Consider the following 16,590-nt stretch of genomic DNA (forward strand, 5'->3'; position numbering starts at 1 on the left):
CTGATATTCTTGCTGTGCAGCTGGAGTGCTAAACACTACGCCACAGTGCAGGCCTGTATATAGTTATTTATCTATAGAGAAATATTTTTTGTTCAATAATATAGCTGATTCTTTTGCTGTAACTTTAGTTCTTTTTTTTCCCCATGAGTATTATCATATCCAGAAACACTTTTGTGAAAGTTAATGACTAAAGCTACAGTGATCTCCGATATTGTCTACATGGCAAATAATGATCCCATCTATTTAAAGGCTAACAAAGATTGAATTTACAGTTTCTGTCATGACAGATGAAAAATATCTCTAAATCCTTGTTGAGATCTGGAAGAGGATCAATGTAAGCAGGCCATTGGCTTTTATGACACGGCAGATTTTTCTTCCCTTTATACTTCATTCTCTCTCTCCTGTCTTTCTTTGCCTCGCTCTCCCTCCCAGCCTTTCTCTTGGGGCATTTATGTGGATGAGAGAGGAATGAATCACAGTAGAAGTAGTGAAGAAATAACTTTTCATGTGAAAACACCTCAGCTTTTATGGCTTTACTAAATGATCCATAATGCGGGCAGGGAGCACTCAGTCCTACAGATTAAGGCGGGTCGGCGCGAGGAAGAGGCTCAGTGCCGCAGCCGTTAGACCCCTTCGCTGAGGCTCGCACCAGTACGGCACCAGCTGAGATAGGCACAAATCTCTTTTACGAGGCTGCCTCTTAAATAGCTGTCAGTCTAGTGTCTCACACGTGGCACACTCCTCCAGCTCCCCTCACAGTAATTGAACCATCTCTCCCAGAGTGCTGAAATGGTGTGGGAAGCCATTCCGACAGCCTGTGTTGATACCATTAAACCAAACTCATGCATAAATCTAACTATATAGCCATCGTCACCCACCCTCCCCCCAATCCTCCACGCCCCAGAAACAGCCCTCCTCTTCACTCCATTCCTCCAGATGTGCTTCCAGGGTTAGTTTTTATCTGAATAATATTTATCGTACACATCCAGGGATATTGTTCACTGCCTAATTGCCAGTCTCAACACAGACCGGAGCAACTGTTGCTTCTTTCATGTTGTGAATGTGAGGAGCACAGTGTGTTGAAGTTAAAAACAGTTGAATTAAAAGAGAGAAAGAATTGCTATACCGCTGGCACAATAATTAATATAACCGTCACCTTATTTACTTTACTTAATTAGCCGTTAATCCTACCTACCCTGTGGGATTTGAAGTACTTCAAAGAAGACAACAATGGTGCTATGGAAATATATTAACGATTAAAAAGAATAATAAAACGTGGCAAATAATGTGTAATAAATGGCTGCCATTCAACCTCAATTACTTTCGCAGCCTGCTGGAGGATTAAATGAATAACAACACTGTATCCTCTTTATTGTCCACTGCAGTGAGATGTTACAACTCTGCCTGCTCCTCCAACTGCTGATGCTTTCATGAACGGTCCAGTGAACTTTGAGGATAAAAAAAAAAAAAAAAAACGTTGATTTACTTTTGGAAACTTGCAGAGTAACATTTGATCTGTAATGTAAATGTCTGCAGGATGCAAACTTCTTAAAAGCACAGGCTCTAAAATGGCTACGGATAGTTTGATGCACGGGTTAGCAGACAAGCAGCAAATAACAAAGCTTGAAAGTGCCTTTCTTGGAAGTGATTGTGTATTTCAATGGACCTTTGCTCTTGACCTTGCCACATGCTCAGCGTGACCTGGAGCTTTCAGCTCCGATGTGAGAGCGTTCAGCAGCGATGTCTGGCTTGTGAATACCAACTCCTGAAAGAGAAAAGAAACCGATTCTCTTTAAATGCTGAGTTTTTTTTAAGATGGAAAAACAAACTAAAGTACTAGCGCTGGGTATAATTAAATGTGTCATTCAATTTCATCTCTGTTGGTGTAATTGCAAAAATATGTGAAAAGCACAATATAGAAAGTTTTGTAATACAACCCAACAAAGTCAAAGCAAACAAATGTGCCCACGAGGAGAGACCTGCATATTTTGGTAATTAAAATTGTTATTGCAACAGCGCATGCTGTCTCATCTGAGAGCAATTTGTGATTGAGGTTTTTATTGGTGAGAGAAAAACAACTCTTTAGATAATGAATATCTGGCGCTTCTCTCCATTAGACATACTTATTCTGATACTGCTATATGCATTACATATCAATCTGCAAAAGTCAATTTCTATTGTATTCCCACTAGTCCATCAACAGTCGATTCTGCTCAAGAGAAGCCAACATGTACTGTAAGTAATGACTTCCAACACTGAAAGTACTGGTGCAAGCCGGTGCTTTAATAAGAACTCACGTGCCAGACTCGCGGCTTCACTTTTTAATATAAACACAATAAAGAAGCATTTGCATTTATATAGTTCTTCCAAACCATCTGACGGCGCTGCCAGCCTGTATCCAGAAACAGCTGAGAGTCAAACTGATTGTCACCTGGGGAGAATTAAGATAAGGGAGTAATCCCAAGGATGAAAATGGCTTTGTTGGACCCACAGCAGTTGGGCCAGCCAGGTAGGATGAATTAACAAACCCCTGCCTGCTGCCAGTAATAAAAAAATAAAATAAAAAATATATCCTAGCCTCTGTGGACATTTATGTTTTCAATATGATAAGAAGAATATCGTATTCATCCCCCAACTGGAAACCAGCATATCTTGATTATCCAGAGATCAGACCGGGGTGGACTTTTGCATATTCGCAACAGGTAAATTGCTTGATATGAGTCAGAATATGAATTAAAAGCGAACTCCGTCCCAGTTAATATGCAGTGCTTTGAATTCACATGCGGTTGGAATACATCCAGATTTACCTGTGGAGCTTACAACGTCGATAGCGGAACAAGAATAAAACATGGACAGTCGGCATAACGTCAGCCTGCTGAATCTGTTCATGTTTATTCTTGTTTACACCCACCTTTTTTTGTTGTTGTTGTTGTTGTTTTTGAGATAACATATACATAGATACAAGACTGCACAAGCTAATTTGTTTTGGTCGTCTTCTAGACGTGATGGGATGACGCTTCATCCCACCGTGCGGTAGCTATATGCAAACGGGGCCGCTCCTATTGCCATACAGGGAGAACAAAAGAGTGTTACAGATGACACCGGCAGAATGGTGATCTGAGCATCTGATTTAATGGCTGGGTGACTTTAATGATAATCCTCCACCAGCAGCCCGCCAGGAGTTCCACTGGTTGACAGGAAACAAACAGGGCTCTGACACTTCCCGCTAATTAGCATCATTAGCATACGGTCATTATGTAGCTGGACAGTAGCATGACAGGGCTCCGAGAAAGGCTACGGCGGTGACCTTTAGTGGACAACGCCAGCTGTCAGTAATTACCCGTAGTACCGGCCAAAGAGATGGGGACAAAGACCGACTCCTCGTCCTTGAGGACCTGTGGTGCCTGAGAATGTTTTCCTTTTTCATCTTTTCCTTTCTGTAGGAGAATGTATTTGTAGTGGAGGAGGGGGGAAAATGCGGGAACAAGTATGTAGAGAAGTATGTAAAACCCCAAAATTAATCATCTTAAAGCTCCAGGGCCTTAGGCTGAGCTTTACCTAAAACGTGTGACTAAAGGGAGAGAGAGATGCTCCTGCGTGCTTGCTGCCAGAGGCTGGTGTGTGCACACTGTTGACAAACACTGAGTCAGAATTAATGACTTCAACACAGTTGCTCCACAAATCTCAGTATGAAGACTTCATGTGGAAATCAACTCTATTCTTTCTATTCTCTGCCTAAGTGCCAGTAATCACATGTAATTGTTTCTTTGGTTTCTGATGGTCTTTGAAGATATAGTGTTGTGTTTGACTCAGTGTCTCCTTTCATGATGATGAGAGGCAAAACACGCTAGGAATGTGCTGCAGTGAAAAAGGTAATTTAAAATATAAAAAAAAAAAAATCAGTTTTGAAATTCATTTCAATAGAGATGAAATAACTGCTTAATGCTTTGGTACCTGAGTGCATTCATCCCTTTCCACCAAGTCAGATCTCTGTCAGATAAAGCCACACACACACACACACACACACACTCAGATTATTGATAATAGGTTCCTACTCATTGTGTGACTTTTGCCTTTGCCTAACCGTCAGTGCTCTCCCTGACGTCAACATAAATGTGCAACCTTTTAACAGCAACGTGGTGGCAGGGAAACATGTTCCTTTGTGTCCGTAAATGTCCTCAGTCTCAAGGTTTAATACTTACATTTGTCCTGTCAAAGACGAAAACAGCACTGGTTCCTTGCAGACAAAGAAAATGCCTACATCCTTGAATGTGATTCAAACTCACGTTGTAGAATTTGAACACTTGTCTGAGGTATCCTTGGTGGGCCACCGACTCAGATGTCTTTGTACTATTTTTTTTTTTTTTTTGACTTTACGATCTCTCATTTTCACAGGAACGTCTGTTATGAAGGTTACCGCTTCAGATGCTGACGACCCGACGTACGGCAGCAGTGCCAGGGTGGTGTACAGTGTTCTGGATGGAGAAAAGTTTTTCACTGTGGATAGACACACAGGTAAACTCTTTGTGCTCTTTCTTTCAGATCTATTCTAAATAATGTCAATTAGATAAATGTACTGTTATAATTAGATGCATGTTAAAGAGCCATTTATTTGACTGTCTTTCCATAATTGCTTTGCCCTATCTGTTTTATTAATGGTTTGGATTCTGTTCATGGCTATCCGGGAAAACAACACTACATTTGCCACACAACATCATTAAAACACAGTTCTAGGTTATGTTTTAACCACATTCAGATCCAACCTATGGAGGACCTCCTCCAGCTATGCATTTGGAAATGTTCTATTCCCCCACCGCTTCGGAGGCTGTAGGACCAGCAAGGTCTGACCCACAGGCTTTCAGGAGTAGCTTAGCATTCGTGTTGCCTTCAAATGCTCCCCTCGGGAAAAGCACTAAAGTTTTAATGATTCCTTTTTTGGTCTCCACCACTTTGATTTGGTCAGCCGGAGTGCCTGGATGATAAATGGCTCTGCCTTGGTGGGACTAGCCAGGAGACTGTGGATGGTTCATTCCAGCTTCTGGCTCACGCTCCCGTTGCGCCCACCCCCTCTCCCCGTCTTGTGGGCCGACAGGCCGGCCTAATAGGTGCGAGTCAAGAAGGTCAAAATAAAGAGGAGACAGACCAGCTGTGAAATCTGCCTCATTAATATCACTCTCACTCACCTTGACAACAAACTCAATAGCGAGTGATTGTGTTCTGTGTCGCTTTTCGCCATGATGGAATTGTCCGTGTGGGTGTTTCTGAGTTTCTGAGTCAAAGTAACAATTTTTACAAGGAGTGACCCATATGTAGCAAAACACCAGGCACCATCACAATAATACAGCTCATTGAATTCGATGATGATAATAATAAAAAAATGTGTGATTTAAAAAAAAATACTGATTGCTTATTTTCTTCCTATCTATCTACCTATTCAAATACTTACCCATGTTTTTACTTATTAACTCATGTCTTATATATTTTATTAAATGCTTACTGACTTGTAAACTCACTAAACTGCATAGTGACCTATTATATCACATTCTCAGCTTGTTACTTGTGTACATACTGTACGTATTCATGGTCATCATTAATATTTAGTTCCCCTGTTTGTTTTCTCAGTCTCAACAGAGACAAATTCTACATTCCATCCTACTAAATTTAGGCAGATTTGTAGGAGACTGAAGAAGAAAAAAAAAAAACCTGACCGGTTCACTGCGTATGATGGCAGGTAATGGCTGGCTGAAAATAGAGATGATTTCTTGTTTTTTATTCTCAACCCAGATGCATAATTTTTTTTCCACTCCGAAGGCAATATGTTGTCGCTTTCGTTGTGATGGCGTATGTGAATCATCAGTCTCTCACAAATGTGGAGAACACATCCTTCACCATAGCACAAACACTCAAACTTAAGTACAAGTTCAGCTTTACCCAAGAGACAGCACGGCCGTACAGGCTGTTTGTAGTAACCGTTTGGAGGACGTTTCTACCAGCTGCCTCCGTTCCTCCACCTTTGAACTTCTCATTAAAAGAAAAGTCCTTGAATAGAGAATGTCTTCCTCCGTCATCTGGGTCATGTGGTTCATTTTCTTTTTCATGACTCGCTCCCACATAATTCTCTGATAGACTCACAACAGGATCGTGTGTTTTCTGCCACTTCTATCCATCTTGGTTGAACTCAATCTTGATGATGAAAATCCAGGCAATGACAATAAAAAGTTGTAATTCCTTTTAAATGATATTGAGATGAAAATGAAAGTAAAAAGTTGTCAGAGAAAGAAGCTCTCAAGCAAAGTGTCAACATTTGAAAACTCCTCTTCGGTATGGGAATGATGTTTTTTTTTATTCTTTGTTACTCCTCTGCAGTGAGCACACACCCAGCGGAGGAACTCACAAAGTGGAAGTGATACCTCGTCCTACCAAAACAACCCCTTTTTTGGTTTTTATAGCAGCTATAAAGGTCCAGGAGTTTTAAAGTACACGGTAGAATAAGGCTTCCATTACCTCCCGGTATGGAAGCAGAATGACAATTGATGTTTGAAAGATAAAGAAATTATTGGGACGTCACCATTTATTTTATATTCACGTAATGAATTGCCGCGCTGGATCTCTATTTCACAGTTGGTATACACGGTCCCATTACCCAGTTAAATTGGTTAATGTTAAGGCTACGTGACGTGCATGAGAATATCCAGTGCATACATTTAGGTGATTACATTCACAATGATCCATGTGGTCTCATCTGCACACGCCGTGATGTTGAAGCAGCGGAGCTCGATACTTGTAGAATTCGTCTTATTTTAGATGCTTTCTGCTCGTGTTTTGAATCAGGAGCGTGTCACTCGTCTCCTTTCTTACCGCTACCGCTGTGTGTCCTGTGTTTTGGCTTCTTATGAAACATGGCCCAGGGCTAAGTGTGACAGGAATCAGTGAGTTGTATGCCCAACACAATGCAAACCTCTGGGAGTGGGACCGGGTGTCACTAGTGGGATATTCATCAATGCATCCTGATGTGAAAAATCCCACGTGGGAAAGAATCACTACTGCAGAGTGAGGCGACCAGATGCTGACACTGCTGCTGCTGGGCCACAGAGGAGAGGCTCTCTTTTATACCAAGAAGGACCCTGCGCTGGGTTCTGAGTGTGTGAGAGACCGATATAGAATAAAATAAGAGCTCACTGAGTGGAGTCACATCAAGAACACTGTTTTACAAGCCCTGGTCAGCTCGTTTTAAGATCATTTTAGAAAACAGATATATGTTCTTTAAGTTTTTGTGTTTTTGGTGATTTTTCAGCTGACTCCTCAAATTGGAAGACGAGAATGGGATTGACTATTGATTTTAAAAAGCCACTGAAATACAACCAAATGTGTGCAGTTCTACAAATTAAAGCTATGCAGTGGTTTTACCTTCATTCTATCTCTACATCATAGTGTTTCCTCTGTGCCCCTTGCTGGCTTTTTGGAAAATCCACCTGTCCAGCATGAGTGCAGTTTCACCACAGTGGAAGAGTTGTAATGCTGTTCTGGGGGGGCCATGATACGCCTTCATTCCACCTCTATATATTATTCATTTTAATACGGCTCGGCCATAAAATGGTGTATGTGCAGAGAGGCGCGAATATGTCACGATCTCTCCAATCCAGCTTGTCTGAGGGGACGAAATGGAATATGCTGCACTTGCGCCTCCATAATACAGTGCTTTGCAGAAGTTGATTTTCAGACCGAGGGAGGAAATATAGTTGGTTGTTGTGTTAGTGTAGAACACTAATGTGACCTTTCCAATGGCCTCACTTTCCAACTACTCTTCTTCTCTCTTTCTCTCTGGTTGCCTCCTTTTAAACTCACCTCCTTTCCTCAATCATTAGGAATCATCATGACAGCGGTGGCAGATTTGGACCGTGAGACGCAGGATCGTTACGAGTTGGTCGTCAAGGCAACAGACATGGCAGGACAAATGGGTGGTCTCTCCGGCTCCACCACAGTGACCATAGTGATCACAGACGTTAATGACAACCCGCCGCGCTTCCCGCAGAGTGTGTGTCGTCCGGCACATTCTCTCGCTGCTCAACTCAAAATGGGAGATTTTCTTCTGGGTGCAGAAACTGTTAGCTAAGACAAAAAAGAAAAATGAAAAGAAAGAAAAAAAGGCCCAAAACGTGATAAAAGACGGTATATAATGCACCGTGCAGGCCACTCAAGCCGATAAGCGGTGGCATCAATGGCCTGTGTGCAGTCCAAGAAAATTGACTAAATTAAATTTATGGGCCAATCAAAACCGCAGCCCATAACAGAGTACTCTATCAAATGTGGAGAATTGATGCGTTCCATTGCACATTTGATTACTGTTTTCAAGCAAAGCTCAAAAGAGAACCGAATCGATACTGCTCTTTGTGCTTCGTATTGCTATAGATCTACGATGTTGAGTTGCCTTTTAGGCGAGCCGACTTTCACGTGTCTGCTTGCAACAGGTACGTTTAAAAGATGCACATATAAATGAGGTTTCACCCTCAACCACCAACACATTGAATTTATTTGATTGAAAAAAAAATGAATAAAAAGGAAAACAAGTCGGTAAAGCAAAACAACATTTATTTGCAGATGTTGAACCTTTGAGATTTTTAGCACCACGAGTATTCGGTTTTTCACCCATTTTAAAAGTTCCATTCATCTAACACATAGTGTGTTATCATGCTGAATAGTCGTCAAAACTGAATAATTTGATGTTCGAACAGAATAGTGCTCCCTGTGTTGCTTTCATTTTATCTCCTCCTTCTTTCCTTATTCATCATTTAGGGTTGAAACACCACATTATACAATTCCTGTTCTTAAAGTAAAACTACAGTTTCTGCACCCTGGATGATTGTATGCTTATGTTTAATATGTCTTGACAACACACCTGTTTTTTGTTTTGTTTTTTTTCATTTGATTTTCATTTGATTTATTTATTTTCTTTAATGTCAGTGTGAATTCCTTTCTCGTCTCACTAAATCATGTTTGCAAAGTCATGGGAATAAACCCTGCAGAGTTATTGTATTTCTATTGTATCATGTGGATAATGAATATAGATTTCCAAAGCAGCTTTATGAGTCAATTGTAAAGGAAGGTGACAGATGATGCATGCCAAAGCTTTCGTATTTATATGTAATTTCCTTCTGGGGAAACATTGAGTTAAATATTTCTTTTGCGGTATATATTGTTTTCTAGTTCATAATGATCTCTGCCAAGTCATATTAATTTAGCTTGGCTTGTTTTGTTATTTGAAAATAAACTTAATCTCTGCATCATTACACCTTTTAAAGTGATTGTAAAAACGAACGTGTCACCTGCCAAATTACAGCATGATGCGTTTAGGCACAAGGCACGGCTGAAATGACCTGCAAAACCTCAATCTGAACGTCAGAATGAGAAAAAGTAATTAAATCACTTTGAATATAGTGGCGTTGGTTGCTGGTGCTCATCAGACCCCTTGTAGTAATTCAGAAATGACTCATCTGCTGAGATTTTCATCAACAACAGTTTCTTTGATTTGGATTATAATAGCCAGAAAAAGAGAAAATATCTTTTTTCTTGAGTTTGCAGAGGTCAGATGAGAAAAAGCAACGACGAGGTAAAGTTTAAAGAACAAGTTAAAACAAAAAAAACCCTCAGAAGGCTGCAGCTGAATGCACGCCATGTTGTTCAACTGTAGCCTGACCGTGGTGAAGTTGGGTCTGAAGACACTTTAAACCAGATGAAAACATGGATTCATCCTGCGGTGTTTTAATGCCGCAGGCTGTTGTTTGGTGGTGTGATTGGAAATCAGATCATCTTGGCTCATCATGGAACAGCTTAAACCAGTATGCTTGCAAACTTCACCAACCCCTTTAACACAACAGCTGTAACATCTTAGACAATGTCTTCACCACACTCAAATGTTGGCTCACAGGTGAAGAACCGGGTTAAAAAAAAAGTAGCTTTAACACGACAAAATCGACTCTAATTTGGTCCTCGTGAGGCGTCCCAGCTGTTCTGACCAGTGGGTATAGATGTAAAGTTTCAGATTGACAACTGTTCAGCTGAGAATGAAAAACAGCAGCAGTGTTGTTCATCTGAAGGTGGCTGTAAACGGTGAAGGGTGAAGGTTCCCTGGGTGACATTCTTAAGTCAAACTTACTGTCATACACAAGCGTGACCCACAGTGAACTGAGAAGACTGACAGAGATGTACCTTTAAACTGTGCTTTATAGAATCCTCCAGTTGTAATTTAAGGAGAAAGCTGGTTGCAATAAAACTGAAAGGGATTGAACGTGTGTACTTTGCCCCCGACACCCGAACACTAACTTTGTAAAGGCGACCAGTTGCTATTCGTTCATTACATTTCCTCCCCAACTTGAGTTTCCCATTACCCATGTCTTTACTTGCTGTCTACTCTGTCTTTATTATCTCCTCCTGCCCCTCTTTCCACTTTCCTCTCTTTACTTCCAATCCATCTCTTGTACCAATACCCTGACTTCCCACTCCGCTCTCCCACCTAGACATCCATCTGTCTTTTCCCACACATGGTGTTTGTTTTGTCTTTTTAGCCGTGATACGTCTTTGTCTTTTTTCTCTGTTTTAAACCCGTGTCTTTGTCATGGTTTAACTGTGTCTGTTTTCTATGGGTGGCCAGAGATGTACCAGTTTTCGGTGTCGGAGGGGGCTGCCGTGGGGACGCCGGTGGGACGCGTCATTGCCACCGACGCAGACATGGGAGAGAACACAGACATGAGCTATCTGATCAAAGAGGGAGGGGATCTCTTCAAGGTCACCACGGATGTGGAGTCGCAGGAAGCCGTTGTCTCCATCAAGAAGGTACAGATAAGTTAAAGCACTCTTGTCTTCCACCATTGATTTTCAACTAGTGAGATATTCAGAAAAGTAATGGAATATAAATGCTCAATATTAAACCCAAGGTTTGGTGATTCAGTTTCACACACAGCGATCACTAACTGGCTGAATTAGTTCGCCAATGTCTCTTTTCTTCTTGTGCCACAAATAAACCATCAACACAAATGCATATTTGGGTCCAGCCTTGTAGAAATCCAAGAAAACTGCAGACAAGCACGAACAATTGCCACATTTCTAGAAGGCAATTATTCCTTTTCTTTTGCCCTTTCCTCAACGTTTCTTAAGTCTTCAAGGCATCATTATCACAGACAATGGGCCCTGTCACCTCTGGCAATTTTACTAAAAGTGACAGGGCTGGCAATCAACCGAGATTCCTTCGGTTACTCTTCCTCACATTGTCTGTCGACCATTTGCCAAAAAAATATTCTTTATTTTGGCTGCATCCAACTCTTTGTTCCTTTGTGAGCTATATCTGATCAATAGACAAAGAAAGATCAATGGTCTTCATCATTACTAGTCTCAGTGGGGCTTCAGAAGTGCTATCAGTTCTTCTTTCTTTTTTTTCTTGAGACGTTAAAAGTTGTTTCAGCTTTTAACTTTAAAGCGTACGTTGCAGTCGTGACGTTTGATTCAGATACAGACATTCCAGCTTTCACATCAATACCGCGCCGCCATCGTTAACTGCCGTCTGTGTTTCAGTGTTCGTCATTCTCACTCTAAAAGATTACAGCCTGATGCCTCTGCTGACGATAAAACAGTGCTTTCTTTACTAGCTCCGTTCTGGTTACAGTCTGCACACACGTCACAGCAGCTGATGTTAATGCATGAGTATTGAGATTTAATTTTTGCCCGTCCGTGTCAGTACTGAGCTCTGCGTCCCTTTAAGTGATGGATGGCTTTCTGTCGAGCGAAACAGTTCAATTAGAGCCTTGTTTTGGGTGTTTTTCAGCCTTTGGACTTCGAGAGCAGGAGGACGCACAATGTTGTTGTGGAGGCGGCGAACAAGCATCTTGACCCTCGCTTTGCGGATCTCGGCTCCTTCAAAGATCAGACGATCGTCCGCGTCAGCGTCTCGGACGTGGACGAGCCGCCGATTTTTCAGCCAGCGGAAGGCGCCGTCATGGAGGTGCAGGAGGACGCCAAAGTCGGGGCGCTGGTTGGTGTCGTCACTGCGAGAGATCCGGATGGGTTAAACAAGCCTGTAAGGTACGATATTGATTTAAGGTAAATCGATTCAAAAACTAAACTGTGCTGCCCTCTCGAAACACACTCTATATTAATTTTTGGATAAATACTTAATTTATTGCTCATCAATCATCATTATGATATCATTTGCTAATGGACTGCAGTAAATTACACTTCATTATTTGAGCATTAAACCATGTCTTGTGACAACAGGTCAAAGGTCAGGATGACAAAAATTAAGGAAAAATAACTAAAAACAATAATGCCACTGCTGTAGTCATGTGGTTAAAGGGGAAAGTTGTAAAACAATGCCAAGGAGTTGCTGAAGCACTGTTTTTTTAAGCTAAAAACCAGAAAGAAAAATAATATTTCTATCATATGTGTGTATTTATATCAAGTGTGTATTTATAGCAATTAATGTTGTGATCAAATTACTCAACATAGTCATATGTTTAACAAATGTCATGTGGCCTGGTTAAATACTGCTGCTCTCTTTTAATATCATTAATTTGTAACATTGCACAAAGTTATAATCGGGGTATTTGTTTGAATACACAGTTAACAATATAATGACTCTCACTGGATTTCAAATTAAAATGGAAAAGGCTTAATTTTAAACTTTTTTCCTGAACTTATGTGAAAGTATCAGTCATGGTGATGTTGTGTTTAGCACTCTTCACGGTGAGATCACTCCCAGTTCAAGTCCGGTTGGGGGCGCTCTGTGTGGTGTTTGCATGTTCTCGCCGTGCCTGGAGTCAGGGTTAGGGACGGTGACGTTAAACCGACATGTAATTGTGCGGATCTCACTGTGTTTGCTCAGTGATGGACTGGTGACCTCTCTGGAATCCACACTGCGTTTCCCAGTAGTTAAAAAGGATCGGCTCCTGCACCCTGTGACCCCGAACTGTTAGAGAAGTGGTATCAAAGATGGATAAGCGCTGATAAAAACCTTTTATCTGTTTTAAAAAAAGCAACATATGAAAGTAGATGGGGACAAATAGATAAAACTAAAGCAGCGTTCGGCTGCTGCAGGAGCAGAAATGTTTCTATATACAATAAATGGTTTGGAAAAATATAACGTCAAAAACACTGACAGCAATACATTGCCTTTTATGTTTTCAGTATCTGCTCCATTATTCTACCCCAGCTGACACACTTTATTGGAACAAAATTTCTACTTTGAAAAATGTCATTTCTGAGACCTAAAACCGTCTCGCTGATAGACTTAAGAGCAACATATTTTCTTTTGTCAGGAATTTTTCTTGAAGATGAAGTTAAAGCCCAAGCGCTACTGCAACCTGTGTTGGATGAAGGTGTACTGAACATCTTCATTTTTTTATTTTTTTTTTTTTCTGAGATCACTGTGTGTGATAAAACAGTATCATCCGGTAATCTTGTGTATCAAGGTCTTTGGTTTATATGTCCTCAGAAGAGCAATTGCAGTGTGAGGAGGGAATGTAGATAAGGGCCACGACGGTCTCGCTGACAGAGTATACACCGACGCACGCAGGGCCTGTGCAAATTACCTCGATTAAAAATGCATGAGACTCAGCGTTCCAGGTGTAATAAAGTACAACACAATGGCAGCGCTGTCGTTCACCGCTGGCTTGGCAGCCTGCAGCTGAAACTATGTGTGTGTGATGCGTGTGTGAGCATATACAACTATGCCTTTGTTTATTTATGTGTGGGAGTGTCCTGTGAGTGTGGGGGGGGGGGCTTGGCCAGAAGCCACCTACTCGGTACAATTAGCAAGCTCATGGCCTTTTGGTCTTTTTTTTTTTTTTTTTTTCCCCCGCATAAGGCAACACCTTCGTAGAGCTGTGTTCAATCACTCGCCCGGTGTGTTCGTGTTTAGGTTGTAAGTGTGTGTACGTTGGATCAGCAACACCCCCTTTTGTAGAGGAGGTGTTGATTATGCTTCAATTAAAACAATCAGTAAACTGCAGGAGTATCGTACTTTCATACATGTATAGTTTTCACTCACTTGAGCGGTTTTCTTTGACATTATCTCTTTTTCACTAATGTTTTGCATAAATTCATTACGCTCCAAATCATGCAGTGGTTTTCTCTTGATAGATGAATAAATGCTTGAACAATCGGGATAACGGATACAGATATATATATATATATATATATATATATATATATATATATTTTTTTTTTTTTTAATGGGATTGGCAGATGCACAAATAAATAGTCATTGCTGCCTTAATGGGAAGTTAAGGATAAATTCACCAGGATTTCACGCTGGCCCTCCTGCTGCATGGCGGCTGTTTCTCTGACTTCATTCCAGAGCTGTTTTCTGCAAATGTTCATTTGAACAGGCACAATTTCATCCCGAGCGCTGGTTTTCTTCGAGGCATGCATGCTACGACACAAGGTCTGATGAGTAGTAGAAGAAATGTTTGTCCTCCCAGCTGCGGCATGACTAAAATATAAAATATTATTCACCCTCTCTAAAAATGAATGCAAAATTCAAAACCTGTTTAAATTTTCCCTGCTTGACATGCTCCTTTTTATAATTACATAATGTAACCGTCATACTCGTGCAGTCTTGTGATCAGTGGCTGCCACGTTTGTTAAAGAGGTCTGAAGAGCTGGCACTGCAGATTTTTCTTTATTGTAGTTGATGTGTCCACCTGTGTGTGTGTGTGTGTGTGTGTGTGTGTGTGTGTGTGTGTGTGTGTGTGTGTGTGCACGCGCTTGCGTATATGGTGAGATGGAGAGTAACTTAGAACAAAGAAAGCTTTCAGTGGATTGTGTTGACTCACCAATCTTTTAAGAGCACCAAATAACCCAAAGAACGAAAGATGCATTTCTCTTTTTTTTTTCCCAGAGTGCACAATGAAATTTTAATGTTTATGCTCTGAATCAGCAAAAAAAAACAAAAAAGGGGTCACTATATATCCACATGCAGCTAAAGGACGCAGCACTATCCTAAGACCTGTGCTGTTCCTCCAGTGAATGCTTTCAGAATGTTCCCTTTCAGTCCTGTTTCTGTATAAACTTCTGGATTGCAGTGGCAACAAATAATGACTTTTAGAGTCTCTGGTCAGACTTTAAAATGCAACGCAGACTCCATAATTGTGTTAACTGAAAATTAGGATATAATTATTGATATTTTGTGATTTACTAATCTATGCTAAACATGGTGTTTATTTTAACCAAAATATTTGGGGTTTCCATTCGATCGACATACAAAATAACGCACACAGTCAAAAAAGTAGATTGATTATTAGGTTTGTTTAACAGATTGTGCTTAATATAGAGAATCAGGCTAATAGATTTGTATACCAATGCGTCAATATGAATTTAGCTGCTTCTCTTTATACGCTTCGGTTTCTACCCACTGTCCAAAAACAACCATGTGAGGTTATTGGCGACCCTAAATTTCTCCTGTTCTCCCGTGTTAGTGAGTGTGTGTGTGTGTGTGTGTGTGTGTGTTTGTCTCTTTGTTTGCCGTGTGATGGACTGACCTCTACAGAATTTAAGTAAATCAGACTCTTTAAGTAGGTTTTTTTTTTTCCTTTCTTTTTGTTATCGTCTACATCGTCTGTTGCCTTTCTGCTCTTTCAGATTCTCCATCGATCGGACCACAGACCAGGAGATGATCTTTCATATTGATCCCGACTCGGGCGCCATCACACTGGGAAAGATTTTGGACCGGGAGACGGCAGGCTGGCACAACATCACTGTCAAGGCTGTAGAAGCAGGTACTTCACTTGCTTTTCCAAACTCAGTTACAGCAGGTTTGAACGTCTTCGCTCTGTTCGGAAGAGTTCAAGGTTATTCATAAAGTATTGACATTTTCAACTCGACAAAACCGTCACATGATTGCTGAGAATGCTGCGTAAATTTAGTGCCAGAGAATTTGTATAATTATCCCCACCAGCTGCAACCTCAGTAAAAATAGTTTGTTTTGACATGTGCTTTTGACTTATGAATTGTAACATGTCAAAACAAAAGCGTTGAAGAAACGAGCCTCCGTGGCAAGACCACCGGAGACACAAATGAAAATGAATAATTAAGTGCAGTACTTTGTTTTAATGTTTCAGAAATACAGTTGATGTTACAGCGCTTCATTCTAACCTGTCTCATATTTCTAAAGTAAACACAAACAAAACATCAGTGAAAAATAAAGTTAGAAACAATATGTCAGTGAAGGCAAAAGAGAAATTATTAATGCTAACTATTATAACGTTAATACATTAAACTTTGCTCCAAGAAGGGTTTTTTTTTTTCCTGAGGAATATAAAATTCATCATCAACAACTTCAGTAATAAAAATGTATGATTTGATAAATTAAGCAATAATTTTACCCACAACCTATTCTTTTTTTTTTTTTAAACACTTCTCCTGTAAATATAAAAGGAAGGACTCATGCTGACAAAAACTATTCCCCCTGAACCCCCGATCTTTCATGTTGCTGCAGCGTTTGTGGCTCTAAAGAGAGGCCTGCCTGAACCCCAGTCATTCCAGTCTGGTGGAGTTTATTTACATCCTCCAGTTATTTTTTTCCCTCTTATGTGATAGATGGTT

General features: G+C 40.7%; 1 protein-coding gene across 1 annotated transcript in view; it reads left to right on the top strand.

The window, feature by feature from the left end:
- cdh22 (cadherin 22) overlaps window positions 1-16,590 on the top strand; it is an 81,149-nt gene that overhangs the window by 22,865 nt on the left and 41,694 nt on the right. The window contains exons 3-7 of the mRNA XM_030091565.1: window positions 4,396-4,515; window positions 7,866-8,033; window positions 10,649-10,830; window positions 11,816-12,072; window positions 15,628-15,764. Coding sequence (XP_029947425.1) covers window positions 4,396-4,515; window positions 7,866-8,033; window positions 10,649-10,830; window positions 11,816-12,072; window positions 15,628-15,764 — 864 coding nt within the window. The remainder of the gene's footprint in view (window positions 1-4,395; window positions 4,516-7,865; window positions 8,034-10,648; window positions 10,831-11,815; window positions 12,073-15,627; window positions 15,765-16,590) is intronic.

The sequence above is a fragment of the Salarias fasciatus genome, chromosome 5 (assembly GCF_902148845.1).
Source record: "Salarias fasciatus chromosome 5, fSalaFa1.1, whole genome shotgun sequence".
In the NCBI taxonomy this organism is placed as follows: domain Eukaryota; kingdom Metazoa; phylum Chordata; class Actinopteri; order Blenniiformes; family Blenniidae; genus Salarias; species Salarias fasciatus.